Source organism: Ambystoma mexicanum, chromosome 10 (genome assembly GCF_040938575.1).
Source record: "Ambystoma mexicanum isolate Mex_15411 chromosome 10, UKY_AmexF1_1, whole genome shotgun sequence".
Classification (NCBI taxonomy): Eukaryota; Metazoa; Chordata; class Amphibia; order Caudata; family Ambystomatidae; genus Ambystoma; species Ambystoma mexicanum.
The window spans coordinates 653,149,160-653,171,842 of NC_090932.1; the positions used below are offsets into that span (position 1 = coordinate 653,149,160).

Below are 22,683 nucleotides of genomic sequence, written 5' to 3' on the forward strand. Positions count from 1 at the left end.
AATTAAGACTAAGCTGGACGCCGTGTGATATTCTGAGACCAAACCCCGGTTGCAGCTGCAGTGTTTTTGCTATGAACATAAGAATTTACAGGAATGTGCTCAGAGAGGATATGTATGTTTGTGTAAAATTTGGTGCAGAACCAATATTGGGAAACCCACCAAAATCACAAATAAGTTGTCATTTCTGAACTAGAGCTCTTAGGAAGATCAGAGTTGGACAAGAATGTACCTTAAGTAATTTGTGATGTGTATATGTATTATGAACAACTTGTGTATCTGGGAAATATGTTTTTTGGGTAAAATTGATTTTCTCTGTAAAAGCAAAGGGGAGGAATTTCAGTTAAGCCATAAAAATGACACCGGGTGACACACTGATTCTTTCTGCAGTCAGGGGACAGAGAATCCTCTAACTTATGAAATCCTTAGGGGGTTGGGCATAGAGAATAAGCCTACCCACCCACTTTGGAAACACATAAAAAGAGACTTTTTACGACAGATAAGGGACACTTTTTTTCCACTACTCACCGATTCCTGCGAAGCTCTCTGCCAGACCAGATCCAGACAATATCCAGACAGAGACTCCAGATCTAGATCCAGAAACCAGAACTCTAGAACCCAAACTCTAGAACCTTGAAGCAGAGAGGCCTAAACCAAAAGCTGAACTCTTCTCAGCAGGCCTGTAGAATCTAGTAACCTGATTCTCACATTCAACAGCCGGCTGAGCTGTTCTATTCTAGCCAAGAACCCTGTGCTAGAACCAAGGTCCAGACCCAGAAAGTAGAGCTGTATCCAAGACCCGTCAGATCCAGTTCAAGAGGCTGCAGACTGCCGTGCAGTGTTGAACGCAGAACCCAGAGGGCCTTAGATCTGGAATCTTGTGTCCATCCTGTTGATTTCAAATCTGTAAAGCGCATCTGTCATTTCTGAAATCTTGTTTTTATTTCTGCAAAATCTACCTTCAAAAAAACATGCGTAACCTTTGAACAGCACGTCCTAGAAGCGAAATGTAACTGTCATTTTAAAGCTAAGATCCTAAGCTTTCCAACAAGCCCAATCCAATTCATTATAGTTTTCCCTTAATTGCGATTTACGCACGTGGAAAAATTGCCACGAATTGCAATTTGGCTCAATTTCATTTTCTGTCAAAATAGCTGCTCCTTGTTCTCAATTGCTGAAATTCGTTTTCAATTTGATAATCATTCATGAATCATTGATAGTGTTGACCTGAACCAATCCAAAGTAACTATCACTCATCCTGAATCTTTTTTAGTGAATTAAAATCATTTTAGCATATTTCCCCTTTCATTGCAATCACATTCAAAAGTATTTTTGCTTGTTTTAAAATCATTCCTGTGTCTCTCTAAGCTTGCTGGAGGAACTGGAATTGAACTGCATTCTTGATTGTATTCCTGAAACCTGTGTGCCATCATTTCCATCTCTTCATATTGCATAGGGGGGAGTGAGTAGTCACAGGGGAAAAAGTGACCATATTGTCTTTTGTTGAAATCATATCAAGTTATTTCTGGGTTGCATTCTTTCCCATTATTGCATTTCCTTGAATCATATAAGGTATTCTCTGCTACAGTATCCTTCCTATTCATACTCCTAAGTGATTAAAGAGATTGTCAATTTTGTAACATGACCCCTTGTTGATTACCGCCCATATTCATAAGTGTGCTATTCAGATATTCTTTTGTTTATAAAAGTGTGAAATATATATTGTTTAATTCTTCAAATAAATCTTTTAATTTGCAAAACAATCCTACTTCTTGGCTCAGTGAGGTCAGGGGGATTTAAAGAGAGGGGCGTTATATAAGGGTTCATCATCCAGATTTAAAGAACTTTGACATAAAAATATATAAATAAGGGCTTCCATTGGGCATCCCAGACTAGGCATTGACTTAGTTGGAGTGCTGAATTGAAGTCACTTACAATTGAACCCGTTGTTAAGAAAAATCCTCTGCCCTTTTTACCTAGGTATGCAATATATCAAATTCATTAATATATATATTGTTTAATATGTTACATTTGTGACATTATTGAAACTTTTATCGACTGCCATAAATCATGGGGGCCAGCAATTAAAGCAAAAATGAAGGGTGATGCCTGGAAGGTTTTATATCAATCATAATCACATGCATTACTAAGAGCAACCAACCAGACCATCGTCTTTCCACCTGCCTAGACTATATATAACCACAAAGAACATAAACAAATCAGGCTTAGTCCACCCTTAAAAGGAGAAGCCAATCACCAAATTGCTAGATTGCATCCCTTCTACATAAGACCACAAGCAACACAACCATGTTTCAGGCTAATCAGCCATTGCCAGTGAGGTGCACCTTGGGGTTCTAGCCTCAGCCGACTCGGGAACAGAAATAGGCATACACATTCCTCTCAGGGTGTCTTTATGCAAAGATTAAGGGTGATGGATGAAAGGATTTTAATCAAATCATAACCACAGATGTTGCACTGAGCAACCCTCCAGACCATTGTTGTTCAGCATGCCAATCTATAGTCCTATTTAAAGCACTGTGTAAGTATCTATGCTCGTGTTCGTGTGATTGAATGATTAGTGTGTGTGTGTGTGTGTGTGTGTGTGTGTGTGTGTGTGCGTGCGTGCGTGCGTGCGTGCGTGCGTGCGTGCGTGTTTGTCTCTATATGTGTATGGATGTTTTGTGTGTGTGTGTGTGTATATTCAAAGTGGCAGTTTTGGCATATAATGTGGGTGCGGCATCATGAACGTGTTTTACAGTAGCAATGCTAGCATATATTGTGGACGCAGGCATCATGTTAGATTTTGCAAACTGCTCCTTTGTTCTATTAGTGACCTGGTATCTACTGGATTTTTCATGTTATCCAGCAGAACTGATTGTAATTTATGTGACCCTTTTGCTCTATTTTCCCCAAAAATGGTACTGTAAAATGCACACTTTCACCCATTATTTAAAAAAACTATCTTGGGGGGAACCAGCCTCGCTATAAATCACTTAGGGCTACCTCATGCTAAATAGATGAAAATACTTATGCTTTCACCCCTTTTTAAATCCTCACCAGCCGATACTGACATTAGGCCTCATCGCGGGTTGCCGCCAGACCCGTAATGATTTACTGGCACCTGACCTCCCGGTGCCAGCGGCTCATTACGAGTCTGGCGACTGGGAAGTCAGGTGCCGGTATATTTGTTAATACCCATTTCCATAGAGTCCTATTTGACTCTATGGGAGTGGGGACAAGGGAGCACCGGCACCGTTAGCAACAGTACTGTTGCTTCCATGAAGAGTCTGCCTACCGTGGCCGCTACGCCCGGCAGTGTCAGACCTGTCGGGCACAGCAGCCACAGCAGGCAGCCATGTAGTTTACCGGTCTGTAATCAAGGGTGCTAGTGAGCTTACAAGCACCCTTGTTTCTGGACCGGCAAACTTATTATGAGGCCCATTGTGTCTTTAGAATGCCAGTACCCTACAACTCACCTCAGTGACACCAAAAGCTCAGTTTGCCACTGTCTACAATACATATTGATTACAATGACATCAAAATATTATCTATTCAGAACACAGAAGAAGAAACCCCACTGCAAATTTTGCAGGCATGTATGTGCCAACTCCTGAATCTTGCCCGTTGGAAGTTGCAAAGACATGGCACAGCCTCCTCCCGCACCCGCCCCCCCAAACCCCTCTGCTTACCTGATTACTAGTAGGTGGTTAAGCTGTGCCTTTATAGCCAGGCTTTAGTTTACAATGATGTATTAAGCCCATAAAGCCCAGAAACCTCTTCCCTTCTTCTCTTTCATACACAATATTATATCACAAGTGTATACAGTACTTCATGTCGGTTTCCTCCCACAATGAAGCAATGCACTAAGAGGCGTTTGTATTACCAAATGTAATAGTAAAATGTACCAACCTCAGAAGGATGAGGGGCTGAGTTGGCTCTGAAAACATTAGAACTTTCGACCCCATGCGTACTGAAAACACAACTAGATTTACCAAATGCACCACTACACACGTTTGGCATTATGAGCGTCATGCAGAGTTTTCTGTGCACATAAAATATGCTGGTGACCATAGAAACAGTTCCACCTAACATTGAATAGTAGTGAATGCTAGTGGTGAAATAGGTCCATTAAGTTTGAAAGTAATTGCATTACATGTCTAACGTGATTATTAATCATGTCCTTATCACGTGTGAGAACCTATATGTTCATGTTTCCCGATGCCTTTTCTTTTTGTAGAGGAGTGTGGAACGTCCCGTACATGGCGAACGTGTACTTGATCAAAGGGCAGACTCTCCGATCAGAAATGAAAGAAAGAAACCAATTCATTCTGGATAAACTGGACCCAGACATGGCCCTCTGCAAGCATTCCCGAGAAACGGTAAGGCGCAGAATCGAAGGCCACCTTACAGATCTCATTAAAGAGAGCCTTGCTGAGATTCTGTAGCGGTGCAAAGTATAGTATTTCTCTTCAATATTAGTGTTACACATTGGATTGTAACCTGCTTCTTCTCAAGTATGTATTTTACGATTGGCATTGTCTGAATTTCTAGTTTCGTATTTTCTTAATTTCTTAGAGGAAAATGTCAGTGGAAATTATTGATAAGCACTGAGTTATAACACATGGGCAGAGCTATTTCTAGTTGAATTGTAATACTGTTGACGTTTTATGCCAGGGTCTAAAGCAAAAAGTGTACTATAGAAGCACATATCAAATCAAAGCCCCTTCAGGAAATTATTCACATTTGGTACCAGGGATAGAAAAGGGTAGCAGCAGTCATATTTCTCCATAAAAGGCACAGAATGCATCAGGCTATTTGCTTCTGCCTATGTCAATGTAGCATACAATACCCAAATGTAATTTTCAAAAAAACATTCCATTGATCTTTGCATTTGGGGGGAGAATCTCTAGATGTGCTGAGCCACAAATTGTGGAACACGTTTAACCCGGCACTGAGACTCCAAGCGAGATATCTCACCTTTGCGAAGAGGCTGAAGGCAGATCTGCTGCAAGAGATCTGCAAGACTGACTGAGTACCGTTTGGTGTGCTAACCGAGTAGACCTGATCTTGGCCGGACTTCAACCTTAAGCCAATAGACAGAAATGATTGTCACCCGATCTCAACCACCCCGTTTTTCATTATTTCACCTCTCCGCCTCTACTATGCTTCCAGCCCCATCCTACGAGTAAACCAAAGCAACTGTACCATAACTCCATCAACAACACTCTCTTGTCCCTTAAACTCACCATTGCTGCTGCCAAATGACTAATTGTATACTTATGATCTACAAAGATTTTGCCTTATAATGAATGCATCCTTATTTATGCTTTGTTTATATGCAAACTTGCTATATGTATAAATGCATTCTGAAGTGACCACAAGGGGGCAATTAGGCTGTATATATAACGCTCATAAATAAATGAAAAATATTCTGCTTCCCCTCAAAAACAATGCTTTCATAATTGGGACTCTAGTAGAATATGTCCACCTCAAGAAGTTCAGCTTCACTCTGTGGTCAATACAGAATTTTAATTTAACTCTGTTGGGTATCTTGGCAACTGATTTGGTAAAACAGGGCCATTTGTTCCCTGCTGCCTGTTCCCTGCTGCCTGTGTGTGGACATTATTGCTCAATGACTTCTCTCATCACCTCATTTCATTCATGCCACGTAAACTCCTCCAGTGTTTCCATCTTCACAAACCTTTGCACCAAGCCCATGTTATACAGTATGCTAGAACGCCAAAGCTAGAACTGTTGACCAACCAAAATTGCCCAAAGAAGAGGGCATTAAAAGAACTTAAACCTATAGTAAAATGTCATACTTGTTCCATAACCTAAATCCTGGGAACATCAAACTCAATACTTCATTTTGACACCAGGTACCAAAATCACATTTTTAACAAAGTGACAAAATATTCTGTGGTTGAACAGCTCACCAATTTTTGGGAGGACTCCTTACATAGTACACAGTTCGCCTCCACATCTGGCACTGCTTCATAGGGTGTACGCAGTGCTCTAACTGGCTTTACATGCCTCCTCAGGAATTCAAATTCTCTTTTCGTCAATGCCATCTGCCCCTCTTTGGAGAGGTCCTCGCTGTTACTGTGCGTTGACTTCTATCTGACTGATCAATTACGTGTTTTCTAGCCAAAATGTATTCACAATCTATGAACATTGAAATGTCACTTGACTTCAAAGAGGTCAAGATATTCTTCTTCCCTGGAATCTGTGTCATGTCCCAAAGGGCTTGAATAGACTCAACAAAAATAACGTTTGGCAAATTTTAAACTGAGGAGGCGATTCTTCAGTTCAACGTTGCATTTCTTGATATATGCTTTATTGTTTCCCAGTAGTACGCTAAGGCCTTCATGCCCAGTAGTATACTAGTACCTTTTGACAGAGTTCAATTGATATCACCATTTGACAGCCCCTGTGTCTTTAGATGCGCATGGCGACTGATACTTTATCATTGTAGTTCATGGTAGCGGAAATCAGGGAAGATATTAATGAGCTGACTCTGGCACTATGTCACCAGGTCAGTAATCCCCAGAACTAGTTATTTCCCAAGGAAGAAGCTTGCAGATTGTAGAACAAGAGATTCCAACCACATGATTGGTTGACCCTAAACGCAGTATCAAATGCAGTTGCTGTTTGGAAAATCAGCATTGTGTTTATTTTCCTTTTAACGTATTCCTCAATCGACATGTATAGAAAGTTACCTAGCAGGAGCCAATTTCACCGAAAGCAGTTATTATTCGAATTGAATTGGATTGTAACAAACACAGACATGTGTTACTATGTGGAACAGTTTTCAGCAATTCCCAGACTTTAATAAGATGTAATTAAACGTTGGTATCGACACAATCTCCTCCCATAATAGCCTAAACTGCTGAGAAATGTGGGCCACATGCTTTTTCAAGGTTTGGAACATCGCGTGGCATAAGCAGTAAAATGATTTCTCAGTCTGTAACAAGCTCCATGTGGTAAAGGGCCTGCCATACTGTCTTTTTGCTCAGTTAATGAGCTCTTGGTCAACCATAAGTATCAGACTTTACTGTAGACTTTTTTCCAGACCTAGCAACACCCCTGGATGACTGCATCTGGCTAAATCACGTTATTTCTGGCTTAGCATCTCTAAGGGCATAGATTCTCAACCATGTGGGTATTCGCGGTCAGATTCCTTGCATCAGACTTCCATGGGCTCCCTGATGTGGGTCCGCTGATAAGTAGAATTCTAACATTTTGTTGGAATGGCAGCTTTTTGGGGCACACTATTTTTTAAATTCACAAATCGGCAGAACGTTTCAATGTTTTGTGCTCCATCGTGGAAAGAGTTGACTGCTGCGACTGCTTTTGATACATTGAAGTGCTGGCCTAGCGAAAACAGGGAAAGACATCTAGTCCTCTACACAACTGTGCATCTCCATCAGCCTCCAACAATAAGGATTCCAGGATGTCCCTCTGTTTGACAGTGTTTGTCTGGGTTTTAAGATTTTATGTTATGTCGTTCACCGGATAACTCATGTAATACTTGTGCACCATTGAACACAGTTTGCTGGATTTGTACTTTTCTTCTGCCTTGGTACACACCTGTGAAAGGTTGTATGGACCCAATGCGCTGACAGTGTGAACCTAGCACCAAATTTAAGATGTGGGTATTGACGGCCATATCCGCCCTACTAAATTGCTAGAGATGCAGTTTTAAATTCTCCAAATAGGTTGAGAATCTTTGTTACTATTTTTAAGTTTTCATGTAATATGCTCCTTGCAAAGGGGTTCTCAGCCCCTTTGAGGCATGAGAATACACCCTCAAATAAGACCCCAATGCTGAGAACTGTATTGCAGAGGCATATGTGTGGCATCACTGCTCTGCATCACCGCTCTGCGGAGTATTCATTCATCGTAAAGCTGAGCTCTGCCCCCCCCCCCCCCCACTCCCCACTTGTTACACAGTGCACCCAGGTGTTGGAATGTTAACAATCATTCTGAGCCAAATTTAACGACTCGGAAAAACCACATGCAAAATGATTGAATGCTATGTTTGCACTGCCAGAGCACACATGGGCCATATTAGAGACCTGTCACATACTGTATGTCTAGACAATGTTGCACTGGAATGCTGCTTACTGAACCACGCAAGAGGGATGGCAAGAGTCACATTATGTTCCCCTGCTTAACATGGCATGCTTTTTTTGTTTGAACCTGTCCATGGAAAATCTTATTTTCAGCTATTCTTCATGTGTTATTGCAATCTGTGCCCACCAAGCGGTCGTGTTGAGCAACTCGGCGCAGCCTGCGGCCCACCGGACGTATGCCACCTCCTGCCCATGTACTCTCTCCTTTGCCTTTGCCTAATATGCTCACCGTTTCACATTGCAGTGGATGGGAAGAAGGGGTTGGTTCGTCATGTGTATTGTCGGCTTTGCTTTTGGCTGTATGTTGGCAGAAACGGCTGGTCAGAGAAACAGCTTTCAGTGCATGGCTGCAATATGCACCATGTATGTTCACGCCGCAAGAGTGAAAACAAAGAGGATTTACCTATCAACTTATTCAATGCTTCTCCTTCATTTTAGACCATGCAAAGGGAAACTGACTCCCCCACTCCGGAAACATTCCATATGCTCAGACCCCCAAAGGTTTACTATATTTTCTTTGCATATATTGGCTATTAAATATCATGTGTGCTCTTTCTAGTTTGGTCAAATGATCTTTGTGTCTGCTTGAACAATGCTTTTACATTGCTATGTACACATCGAAGCTGTTGCTGATATCCCTAAACTTCCTTTTTTAATGGCATTATGGTGGGCTGGCTTTCAATGGGGCTTTTTCAAAATATGACAGTCAAGTATAATAGGTCTTTACGATTCATAAACTAGTCTACTGCTGTGTTAAGACATGTTGTGTGGAGTTTGCTCAGAAGAAGTGATTGTATTATTTAACAAGGTATGCAGTGATTATATCGAGGAAAAAAGTGAACGAAATAATACCGAAAAATAACAAAAATGCATATATTTGGTGTGGGCTAAGCATTTTCAAAGTGTGGGGGTGGTTCGGGGTGGGGTTAAAAGAATCAGAAAACGGGAGCTTTGACGTGACGGGCGCCTCCAAGTAAAAAACAGTGAAGGCACAACAAGCACATTTCGGTATTATTTCATTCACTATTTTATGATTCGTTGTAATCACATGAAACTGTTTAACAAATGGTTACAGTTATTCTTTGAACATGCTTAGTCAAGGAACGCTTTTCCCACTTTACTCTTATGGATGCAAATTGCTCATGTTTTGCGGGAAGTGCTCAGAAAAGGCAGAACTAGCAAATTGGCAGCTGGCAAATGAACTTTTTTTCAGACCCAGTAACTAAAAATTCCAAAATATATTGTATCATACCCTTTCTCTTACAGCAAAATCATGCTGTCTTCATCCATGAGAGTAAGATGCTCTGAGCCGAAACATTTGTGGCTGCAGATATTTTTGGGTAGCATTTGATACTGATATTGTTAATTACCACCTCGTAACTGATGTGTCTTTAAGGTTGTAAGTCAGGTCTCCAGTCAATAGGTGCTTTGGCTGGGGTGGTTGGGCTAGGCTTATAAACCATGAGATCGAGTCTCCTCCTAACACGGCCTCTGGCAATCCTGCATAAAGACTCTACAATTATTTCAAAAGGCCCCCTGCTCTCATTTTAGTATCCAACTAAAGACAAAATATCTATTCTGAAAGAGTATGAGGGCACATTTAAATAAACATTACAGCTGAACATAGTAAGTACATGGTTCATAAAGTGTAGACAATACACTGAATAAACAGATAATGAAAGTTTGATAAAGTCAAAATTACAGAAATGAATAAAAACCAAACCAGAATACACAAGTATTTCTTGAACAATCGATGAAACATATACATTTAATTAAAACCCAAAGACAACAATATATATTTATTGAACAGAACCTTTGTTAAAACATTGTTAAGCAGATGAAATGAAATAGTTAAGATTATCCCATTCATTGCAACAGATTCCATGAAATTCAACAGATGTAAAAAATAATGACAATCTTAACTTGGAGTTGCCCCCAATGATGCCACTCATGATGTCATTATGATCTCATTGTTGATCCCTGCTGTGATCTCATGTATGTGCTCATGGGCTGAGTAACGGGTGACTCAGAGTTAAGTTTGTTGCTACTTCCCACATCAACCGAATTTAATGGGTATTGTTGCAATGTGTTGGATCAATTTGACTCTGTCGGAACTAAAGTTTCTTCCCTGAATTTCAAGAACTTAGTTATGCTATATCTTCTCCATTACCCACTGATCACAGCCTTTGACCATGGCTACTGTCTACTCTTCGCACACTGAAAGGCGCAGGAACACCCCACACCCTGGACCAGGGTATTCGTGTATACGTTTTTACTGCCTACTCTTCAACAATTGCAATACAAGACTGTGGCCCACTGGGGTTCTTCAGCCATGGCAAGTGGTCTACTGCCATGACCACACACTCTTGTCACTAGCAAATAACCAAGATCCCCTGGTCACTGTACATGTTGCAACAATTAGGGTACAAGACTGTGTCCCACTCGATGCTGGCCCTGGCCTACAGCTGGGGCTCAGATCCCTGAAATTAAATAATGACCACATCCCCCGGCCATGGCCTTTAGCCATGGCCCATCACCATGTTGCAAAACATAAGAAAAAAAGACAATGTTCCACTGGCTAAAATATTGGCCCTTATCCCTCTCACTAATGCATAAATGGATCCTACTGGCCATAGCTTCGGCCAATGCCCACGTTGCAACGACTATGCTAAAATACAATGGCCATCTGGGCACATTTTCTCCCTTCTTTCTTTTCCGCCATAGTCTTCCCCAAAAATCTGCAGTGGAAAGCTATGATCACTGTTGGGCTGCCTCAATAATCACAACTTTTGCCAATCTCTGCATAATGAAAAAAAGCTTGAAAATTAAAAAGTCTTTCCCATACCCACTGCCACTCTTCACGTGCCACCTAGTCCTTTTTAGGCAGTTAGGTCCCCCCAACTCCCCACCACTCAGGGGAGGACTTGCAACGTCTGCCATGGGGATGATGCTTAAGTACACAATGCAATGGCCCCAACTTCCAGAGCAAGTAAATCAATACCAACCTCTGCCCACCCACACATTCTCATTTATGAATAAAGTAGAGATTATTGACATTACTCTCCTGTTAAATACTATGAGGACAAGGTGCAACATATATTTCCTCTGTTTTCATGGTTTCTTAGCGATCCGGGCCCCAGTGACCTAACCCCACACATACCAAACATAATAAAAATGATTTCACCAGGATAATATAATTTCAAATCATAAAGGTAGGGATTGAGCACAAGTTTCCTGGTGTCCCAGTTTGCAATTTGACAGCAGGCCCCATCTGCTGGTCTGGGAGGATAGCTCAGGGGCAACTCAGTTGTCTTGGGAGAAAGACAACACATAGCAAAACAGGTTCGAATCCTGGTCTTGCGATTAGAAATTGGTCTCCTGTATTAAGCGCGTTATAATAGAACAATTATAATTACTCCCATCCCATCTTTAGTTTTAAACCAACATAGAGAGGAGGGGAAGCTAGACAATTCATTATTAGAGCCAAGTGAGAGTATTGTTTTCCCCCTTTTCTTCATCCCTTAAACCTTAACTCAGCCACCTTCCCTTATCTCACATTTTCCTTGTCTATATTGCTGAGTCACCAATTCCCTCCAACTTCCCTCTTCAACTGCCATTCACACCATGCAAATTCCTGCAGCTCACCACCTTTCATTGGCCTGGCCCAGGTGTAGATGGTGGCTCAACTTGAATTGCCAGACACAGCAAGGAGTTGTGACAGGGTCTTGTTGGTCATTGTGGCACTAGAGTCTGCACTTGGACAGTGCATAGTTAAAATTGCCAAGGGGACTTGGCTTTCATTGTGTTCCCAATCTGCACTTTCTTGGAAAGCCAGCTGCATACTTAAGTTCATGGAGACAAAGAATATTTTGAAGGGGGTATGCCACTGAATTGGTGAAGGAGAGGGAGTCATGGTGAACTACTGTATGTATTTGTGTGTACAAGCAAAGTGGCGTGGTGTGTGTTTTCATGTTTTGGTCTGTCTGACTGTCATGTGTTTAAATGTGTTTGTGACTGTGCAAAGAATATGTGGACCGTTGTATCTGTGTTCATGTGACAATGTATATGTACAAGCATACGTGTTGTTGATTTGTATGTGTGTCTTTTGATGTTCGCATAAGAGTATTCTGGACAAGATAATGAAAAACTGTCACAGACAAAATGTGCAGTCTACTAATAATTATTAGCACCTGGGTGGGGCCAGCCAATCAGGGAGCATGGATTGTGTGCTGTATTCACTTGCATAAACCTGGATTCTGAGCTTCCTATGCCGGCCAAAGCAAATACAAAATAAAATAAAAATTGAATTACCTTCATTCCTGCGACATGCCGCATCTGTGACAGAGAATCTCCTCTAGGTGTTGGTTACATCATCATAAGCAACACTGAACACACTCACTCTCCAAAAAGCGTGTCGCCGGACTGATGTCAGTTTTTATTTTTGTATAATTTATTTTAGCCTTTGGTTCACAGCATACCTTTTTGTGGGTGCTATTGGCAATATGACCCTAGAATCCTACCAACCCTGCAGGTAATGGCACTGCTGCCAGCGTTAAGGGACCCCAGCTCCACGCAGGCCCTTAACTTGGGTAATGGTCTGATACTGACAAGGTCAGCCCACTGCCACATCTTCTTATTACAATTCTTTATTTTACATCTTATTCTGCATGATTGACATCTGAGCCTGAAAGTCCATGCCACAAGCGATCCCACAGCTGTTACAATATCCAGCATGTAATTAACTCACCAGTAATAAAGAAATTAACCTGAACATAGGGGAAGCTGACTTACAAGATGAAGCCGAGGACAACATCTAATAAGGTATGGACCTGTACTTCCTCAGCCACAAGCCAATGTGATAAGCTGCTGATGATAATAACAGAACAATGGTGTGTGGCGCACAGCGGCCTTTATCATCCAGAGTCATAGAATCTGTCTTTCAAATGTGGACATTGTTTCTGGGTGGTAGGAACATGCGCTTGCCACCTAGGTTCTTCTCACTCACGCTCACTGTGGAGAAACACGTGTGGAGCCACCCTGGTACATTTGCAACATTGCTGAAATTAGCACAAGTGCCTCTTCTCATCTACACAGAAGCCGTGCAGGCTGTGCAGCACCCTGTTCCTTCCAGTCGGGCAGAATTCTGAAGGATTTCCTCCTTTTCAATTTTCTTTTACATAATTGTTGGCCTTGCCCAAGGAGCAACAAGCCAGTCAGCCTGGGGCTAGAAGGACAATTGCACCCTTGTCCCTCTCTTCAGCCCACCCTTCCCGACACTGTATAGCCCTCCTGACCCTCTTCTTTTGTCCACTTTCCACTGGCCTTTCTTGTGCCACCCTGTTTTTCTGATGGCATTTTTCGATGTTCCAGCCAGAATCCCATAGTATTTCCAGGTAAGACAAAAACGATTTGACCTGAAAATGGCTCTCCACCCCCCCCAAAGGGTTCACCTAAGTAGTTGAACCTCTTTCCTTGTGATTCCCTACCATGATGTGAAACCATCCCCTTCTTTCTTCCAAATAATTTAGTTCCCTTTTCCTTTTTACCATCCTGTGGAATTGCTGCGGCAAATGCTCGCAATGAGCAAACAAAAAATAAATGGAGGTTTTTCATTTTAAAAACACAGCTGTTTTGTGAAGAGGTATAGGAAGTGTAGCCAAGTAGACCACTGGTGGGGACTAATGAAGCCTGTGCCCTGGTAATGAGTCTGTCTCAGTCTTCAGAGTGCAGATACTGATAGAGGGCCCGGATCTCTCCCAGCAGCCATAAACCACACCATCACCCCATTTGGACATACTGACTGCTGCAACTGCCCATCGGGATCCATCATACTTGGGCCTGAGCAGAATATTTTGCCAACAAAGAGCTAACTGCTATAAACGTTGCTTCTGTATAGAATTTCGCAACACACAAAAGTTTACAAACCTTTGTTGATTTTTTATTTTTAGGGCATAATAGTTTTCAAAAAGGTTGATGTTTTAGAACAACATTGCAATGTAGATGTTTCTACATTGAGATGTTCTTGACCTGGTTCCTTACGCAACTCAGGAGACCAACTCCACCAGTGGTAGGACAAGTGTTGTGTTTGACAAACACTTGAGAAATGCACCTCATTAGGTCCTACAGAAATTAGTGTCAATTTACTGGATCACTGACTTACTTTGCATGTCAGCGGGGAGTCCACTGGCAATAACAAATATATGACTGGAGGGCAGGTAATGTGGGCAAAAACAAAGGGGTGATGGCTGGAACCCTTCAGACCATTGTTCTTTGCCTGCCAAGCCATTACAGAAAGGGATGCCGGAACTGCTAGGTCACATCCAAGACCACAAGCATCCACAGACATGTTTTGGCCTCATTGGGCAACATCAGTGAGGAGTAGCTTGGGTCTCTAGGCCCAGCAGGCACGGGACCCAATTCTGGGCATACCTGTCCCACTCAGGGTGACAAAGTAAAATACAAAGAGGTGATGGCTGAAAGGTTTAGAGTTAATCTCATCACAGAAAAGGGAAAGACCATATGCAAATCAGGTTTGGTCCCACTCACAAAGGGGCAGTCCAGCTGTACTGCTAGGTCACATCCCTTCTGCACAAGACCACAAGCATCCCCAAACATGTGTAGGCCTCATTGGGTGTCATCAGGGAGGAGTAGCTTGGGTCTATAGGCCCAACAGGAACAGGACCGACGTCTGGGCATACCCATCCCACTCGAGGAGACAAATCAAAAACAAAGAGGTGATGGCTGGAAGGTTTAGAATTAATCTTAAACCTCTGGAAATTTCTCTGGGCAACCCTCCAGACCATCATTCTTCGCCTGTCAAGCCATTTCAGAAAGGGGAAAGACCATATGTAAATCAAGCGTGGTACCAAACCCAAAGGGGTAGTCTAGCCCAAACTGCTAGGTCACATCCCTTCTGCACGAAACCACAAGCATCCCCAGACATGTTTCGGCCTCATTGGGCACCATCAGTGAGGAGTAGCTTGGGTCTCTAGGCCCAGCAGGTACAGGGCCCACGTCTGGGCATAACCGTCCCAATCAGGGTGACAGAGCAAAAACAAAGAGGTGATGGATGCAAGGTTTAGAATTAATCTTAAACCTATGGCAATTGCTCTGGGCAACCCTCCAGATCATCGTTCTTCACCTGCCAATCCATTATTGAAAGGGAAAAGCCCATATGCAAATCAGGCTTGTTCTCACCCCCAAAGGGGCAGTCTAGCCCGAACTATTAGGTCACATCCCTTCTGCACGATACCACAAGCATCCCCAGATATGTTTCGGCCTCATTGGGTGTCCTAAGGTAGGGGTAGCTTGGGTCTATAGGGCCAACAGGCACAGGACCCACGTCTGAGCATACCCGTCCCACTCGAGGTGACAAATCAAAAACAAAGAGGTGATGTCTGGAAGGTTTAGAATTAATCTTAAACCTCTGGCTATTTCTCTGGGCAACCCTCCAGACTATCGTTCTTCGCCTGTCAAGCCATTTCAGATATGCAAATCAGGCGTGGTCCCAAACCCAAAGGGGTAGTCCTGCCCAAACCACTAGGTCACATCCCTTCTGCATGAGACCACAAGCATCCCCAGACATGTTTCGGCCTCATTGGGCGCCATCAGTGAGGAGTAACTTGGGTCTCTAGGCCCAGCAGGTACAGGGACCATGTCTGGGCATACCCGTCCCAATCAGGGTGACAGATCAAAAACAAAGAGGTGATGGATGCAAGGTTTAGAATTAATCTTAAACCTCTGGCAATTGCTCTGGGCAACCCTCCAGACCATCGTTCTTCGCCTGCCAAGCCATTACTGAAAGGGAAAAGACTATATGCAAATCAGGCTTGTTCCCACCCCCAAAAGGGCAGTCCAGCCCCAACTATTAGGTCATATCCCTTCTGCACGATACCACAAGCATCCCCGGATATGTTTCGGCCTCATTGGGCACCATCAGTGAGGAGTAGCTTGGGTCTCTAGGCCTAGCAGGTACAGGGCCCACGTCTGGGCGTACCCGTCCCAATCAGGGTGACAGAGCAAAAACAAAGAGGTGATGGATGCAAGGTTTAGAATTAATCTTAAACCTCTGGCGATTGCTCTGGGCAACCCTCCAGACCATCGTTCTTCGCCTGCCAAGCCATTACTGAAAGGGAAAAGACCATATGCAAATCAGGCTTGTTCCCACCCCCAAAGGGGCAGTCCAGCCCGAACTATTAGGTCACATCTCTTCTGCACGAAACCACAAGCATTGCCAGATATGTTTTGGCCTCATTGGGCATCATCAGTAAGGAGTAGCTTGGGTCTCTAGGCCCAGCAGGCACAGCACCCACATCTGAGCATACCCGACCTACTCGGGGTGACAAAGCAAACACAAAGAGGTTATGGCTGAAAGATTTAGAATTAATCTTAAACCTCTGGGCAACCCTCCAGACCATTGTTCTTCACCTGCCAAGCCATTACAGAAAGGGGAAAGACATGCAAATCAGGCTTGGTTCCACCCCCAAAGGGACAGTCCAGCCTGAACTGCTAGGTCGCATCCCTTCTGCACGTAGCCATAACCATCCACAGACATGTTTTGGCCTCATTGGGCATCATCAGTGAGGAGTAGCTTGGGTGTCTAGGCCCAGCATGCACGGGACCCACATCTGGGCCTACCCGTCCCACTCGGGGTGACAAAGCAAAAGCAAAGGCTCTTGTTTTCCTGCAGGTAATGCAGGCAGACATGTCTGGGTTCAAGGGTATCCAATGTTTCTGCTCTACTGTCAGCCAAGATTAGGACTGTATAATGAGTGCACCAAATAGTCCACAGTACCAATTGGTCTCACATATAGCAAGCTGGCCACATCAGAAGCTGAATGGCGTTTATGATGTGCACTCTGATGAGAAAACCCATTATAAGTAAAGGTAGCAGGGTGATCTTCCAACGCACCTTATAGGGAGACAAGTGTAGGTAGACGCACAATATAAAGCTTAACCCTTCACTTATAACTTGACCAGCCTCTTACCTGTCTCCAAACCATGCTCTCCTGGATTCGAGATCACCCTGTTGTATCTCGCTAGGAAGATGGTAAGGGTAGGGAAGATCAAGAGGTTAGAGCAGGCAGGTTCCCCAAATACCCCTACACAGAAAATACAAGGTTAGCGTAACTAGAGCACAAAAGGAGTTACAGACAAAAGCAATGTTGGTGTACGGTTCCTTTTAGTTGTTAAAAGCGTACTTAGACTTTTCCGGAAAAACCCACAAGCCTTTGCGAGATTTTTACAAAAAGGGCAGAGCACAAGACACTATATACAACTTAAGTTATTCCTAAGCAGCTACGCTACTAATAAAACAAAAAAATATTAAGAGTCCTTTAAAAATATAAAATGTCTTAAGAAATATGTACAACGTCTATACAGTGCACTGTATTAAATAACATTTAAAACGACCTTACTAGCAAGACCACCTGGCCAGGGCTGTCTCAAAGTTCTTGCTGCTCTCTTGATCTTCCTTCTTGCGCTCCTTGATGGTGGCTCTTCTGGCAGTGGGCGGCAGGCAGCAACAGTGTGTGGGGGCCCCAAAGTCTTTATATGGGCTGAGCTCAATTTGTCAGATGCAGCCCAGCACTCAGAGGCAGCATCAGGAGCCCCCCACAGTACTTCTCAACCTGGGCCACGTCTGCCAGATGTGCCCCAGGGTAGTCCAGGTGGGCCACCTGACAGGGGGTGGCCCCTTCGCTTATATCAATCCCAGAAAGGCTAAACACACATTGGGCACTCCCCTGCTATGGGAAGTGCAAGTAATTAGATGAGCCTGGGGCCTGTGGCAGTGAATGAGGCCATCTGGGGTGCAGCAGCAGTGTTTAGGGCACTCCCCTGCCTCTCAGGGGAGCACTTACAGGGCCCAGGCAGCAGTGGCTACAGGCACTGACAGGAGCACCCTCAACACTCTTGCAGGGTTTTACTGTTGTGCCCCGACACTCCGCTCACGCCGGTAAAGTTTTTTTAAAATTTCCCTTACTTTAATGCTATCATGGTCTCCCGTGCGGCTCTCGTGCCAGGGATCCGATGTACTCTTTTTTTTTATTTTGGGATGTCTGGCAAGGCTTCACGCGCCAGCGATCCTTTCTTTCTTTAATCCCCGATCCAGGGGTTTACAGTTTGTTTTAGAAAACTGTGGAATTCTTGGAATTTTCAAACCACTGTGATTCTCTGAAAAGCTATTTTCATATATGTAGGACTTTCCTCATGCTTGCAGAATTTTTTGATTTTTCTGTTTTGATAACATTTTCAGAATGATTGCACCAGCGTCATGCCTTTAGCAATTCTTACTTTTTAAAGCATTTCTGACCTTTGTATGTCTTGCCTAATGGATTTTTTTCAAATATTTGTGTTTTTTCGCTTGTGTTTCTGTGTATACATCTGCATTTAAAGTGCATATCCTAACACTAGATACATTCTGAGAGCTTCAAAATTGAAAATAACTATTTTCTATGCCCATCAGCAAAGATGTCATCCAGAATGCAAGCAGGCAATGTTGAAATATTGGTCAAAATAATCCCCAATATTTGATATATAATAGGAACAAAAAATACTGAAATATAATTAAAATGAGAGAATTAAAAATATACATTTTTAAAATTAAGGTAAGGTTTGTCCCTACAAAACATCCACACCACAACTCAACCCTACCTCACCTCAAAACATAATTATATATGCGGCCGACTCCAACCTTGACACAGATAACTTTCACATTTCCATTTCTAATACTCTCAACATCCTTGCCCCTGTCATCAGGGTCTGACTGAAGCCTCCCAAAAAGTGCAACTCTTGGCACAACTCTGATCTGGCTGACTTTAAATGCAAGTGCAGGGCAGCGGAACGGAAGTGAGGTAAACTTCTTCAAAGACAATATAGACCCTGCATCCGGCTCAAGAAAAGAGTCCATATTCAAACCCACATCTCCACGGCATCCAACAACACAGCCAAACCTTTTAAAGTCTGTAAGGAGCAGGTTAACCGTACTGCAACCTCATCCTCTATTGCACCCACCCAGGCCTGTTTTGGGGCCCTGGCTGCTCACTTCACTGTCAAAACACTGGACATCTGAGGCACTGTTACGCGCAACTAAGATGGCCGCCTGATCGGAGCGCTCCGATCCCACGAACATCCTATATATAAATAAATCCTTTTTGGAGCCGCGGAGAGAAGAAACTACTACACCGTCTGTTTCCCGTACTCCTGCTGCACATTGTGTGCAAATCCTGCTCGAAACCGTGGAGGCGCGGGGGAGTTCGCAGCTCCCTTTGGACTAACGGCTTGTCCAGTGGACCGCGGGCCGCCCCAGGAGAATCCTACGCCAGACCGAGGCGCCGTCATCAGCACAAGGCCGCTTGGGGGAGGAGCGCTGATCACCGCAGTGCAGCCCCACAGCACGGGCCCGAGGGTGGGCCGTGTGTGCAGACATCAGGACCCAGGGTGGACGCAAGATGGTCTGTGGTTCCGGCCCACCTCCCGGATAACGACTGGGTCGGCACACCATCTTTCAAGCAGAGCCCCAGCCGACTCAGGCCTTGGGCCTGCCGCCAAGCGAGCCCTCGTCCGACGTTGTGAGAACAGGTGAGAGATGTCAAAGCGTGCGGACCCAGAGACATTGGCTGTGTCATGAAGTAAAGTTTTTAAAAAATCCTTTCTATACTGGCTGCCACTCAGAGACAGTGCTAACGTGGGAGGTCACAATACATCTGTGGAATGTACTGGGCATTGTACTATACCTGCAAGTTTCGGTGTGGGTTCTCCAGAGGGCACCACCCCACCACTGGTCACCGCTGAGGGGGCCCACACAAGACTCTATTGACCCCTCAACACAGCCCACACTGCCGGAGGACATTTGAGATCCGTAGCAGGGGGGCCCCCCGACGCAACTGGCCTGATTGCACCGAGTCCTGGTCACGCCAGGGAGCTGGGCATCCAGCGCCACAAAGACCGGGGCGCGGTGTACAAGCGCGGGAGGTGGCGTGCCATAAAGTCAGTGGACCGCTGTGTGCCTGTATGGGGACGGGCTGATGGTGACAGCAGTGAAGCTCTAATACGAAGACTTGTTGAAATCAAAAAGACAGGAACGCTGTCACCACTTGCTGCAAAGGACCTGTACCAGTATGTGCTTCGACCCGAGCTCAGCCTCTATTCAGTTTAATGCTCAAGATACCCACTCCTAGCCTGTAGCTACCACCTATAGGAATCCGAAACACACTGCCAAGCGTGACCAGTACGAGACCACTGCCACCACTAGCTGCACAATACCCGAACCAGCATATGCAGCGGCCTGAGCTCGGCCTCAATCCAATTTAATACTCTGGCTAACCGCTCTTACAACGGATGCGGCCCTCGCCTGCAGCTACCACTGATAAGAATCCGATATACACTGCGGGGCAGCTCCGTAGGGAGCATTTCCTCCCCGCAGAACAACCGAGGACCCATGTGGCAACATCATTTACGTGACATAAAACTCGGTACACTGGTACCCAACAGGTTGCACAATATAGGCATTGACGTTGTTCTGTACAGGCTATACTAATCCTGTGTGGACTGGCCTGACCCGCGTCATCGACCCTTGCTCTGCACATGGCCGCAACGTGAAAAAAAGCACGGGTGTGAAAAAAACTGGCCCAATGGACTCCTATGCCAGCTCCCAACCTCAGGAGACGCCGGCCGCCATAACCATGGGGGATGACAATCCTGCTGTGATTGAACAAGATGACAGAGAAGACCGCATAATGACCATGGTACAGAATGGCTTCCTGGCAGTGAACGTCAAGCTGGACAATATTGTTTTCAACTATCAGCTCCCTTAAGGCTAGAGTGGACAAGGAGAGCACTCGCGTTACAGAAGCTGAGAACAGAATCAGCACAAATGAAGATATGATAACACAACATGGTCGAGACATAGCACAGCTGAAAGGGGAACTGCGTAAGACTCAAGCAAAATGAGATGACCTGGAATCTCGATCTAGAAGAAACAATATCAGTATTGTCGGCATTCCAGAATCCTTCTGCAAGGGTCCGATGGTGCGACAAGTAGAGGTCCTTTTGAAAACTCTTCTGGGCACGGGATCCTTTTCTAAACACTTTCTTGTTGAGAGGGCTCACCGTACCCTAGCGCCGACACCCAAGCCTGGGGCGCCACCGCGCACGATTATTGTGCGCCTCCTGAACTATAGGGGCAGGGATGCGATCCTAAAACTTTCAAGGAAAAAAGGCTCCCTGCAATATGAGGGAAACAGAGTCCACATTTATCCGGATTTCTCGACCAGCGTCCAAATGCAAAGCAGATCCTATGAACAAGCCAAAAAGCTTCTGAGATTGCGTCATGTCCCATACGCCCTCATCTTCCCGGCAAAACTACGGATTCAACATGGAGGCAGGTCGCATTTCTTTGAGACCCCTGCAGAGGCCATAGCATACATTGAGGCGTCCATCCCCATTCCTCCCAAAGAACATCCACGAGATCGGAACAGGCCACCACGACCGGGAGACGAAGTCCCGGACTCAGCCGACTGAAATGGATTCACGGAAACATACTTACTCAAGCTGTGAAGACGTCTCTCCCGAGAGCAGCGACTCCAATTGATATTGTTTGAAAAGGGTGGGATCGTGAGCCTCTACTGATGGAGGCCCTGCGACTGCAACTAGCGACCCTCAGGAAAGTTCCACAGGTTATGGGGTAAGGGTTACATCATCAGGTTGGGGTTGATGGTGTGTGCAGGGTGGGGGTAGGGTACAAAGTTTTGCCGCGGTTGGCAAGAGTTCTAAAATGCAGAGACGGGTTGCATCGGCTTCAACTGTTAAGGTTGGTGGCGTAAGCGAATCACTTCACACATTGATAGTAACAGAATACCATGGCACTGGGTGACAGGGGGGTAACTGTTAAACTTCTTTCATGGAATATCCGGGTCCTAAACAACCCGATTAAGGCCAGGAAAGTCACAGCATACATAACCAGACATAACCCCCAGATCGTGTTACTGCAAGAAACTCACGCACTGGGGCAGGTCTGTTCCAATTTTCTCCCTAGATGGGGCACATTGCGATATTATACGGAATATTCCCCCCAATCCAGAGGGGTCCTAACCCTAATACATCCGAATCTGGGCTTCCGTGTCCAGGACGCTAAAACTGATGCACATGGGAGATATGTTGCAATCTGGGGCGAGTTGGCGGGACGGAAGATGGTTATAGTTAACATGTATGGCCCCAATATAGAAGACCCTGAATTCTACAATGCTATATATAATATGTTGGTTGAGGCTGAGGATGCGGCAGTGATTTGGGGAGGAGATTTTAATACGATTCTTGAATTGAATATGCTAAAATACGAAGGGTTGACGAAAGCACATCAGGTCTATGCAATTTTCATAGATCTAAAAATGGCCTTTGATTCAGTTAATAGACAACTTCTCTGGTCCAAATTGGCCGCGTGGGGCTGTCCATCTACTATTCTGAACCCTATACAACAGCTGTATTCGAATACGTCTATCCGAGTTCGACTCACAAACAGCGGAAAGGCAACAGAATCAATTCTTACTTGGAA

The 22,683-nt window shown here is 44.5% G+C and overlaps 1 protein-coding gene across 2 annotated transcripts in view; it reads left to right on the plus strand.

The window, feature by feature from the left end:
- Positions 1-22,683, plus strand: part of PLOD2 (procollagen-lysine,2-oxoglutarate 5-dioxygenase 2) — a 517,076-nt gene that overhangs the window by 434,661 nt on the left and 59,732 nt on the right. Inside the window, exons 13-14 of one of the 2 annotated variants that reach the window (XM_069618250.1) lie at positions 4,235-4,376; positions 8,571-8,633. In XM_069618250.1, the coding sequence (XP_069474351.1) occupies positions 4,235-4,376; positions 8,571-8,633 (205 nt within the window). The remainder of the gene's footprint in view (positions 1-4,234; positions 4,377-8,570; positions 8,634-22,683) is intronic. The other variant, XM_069618251.1, reaches the window with a different exon arrangement.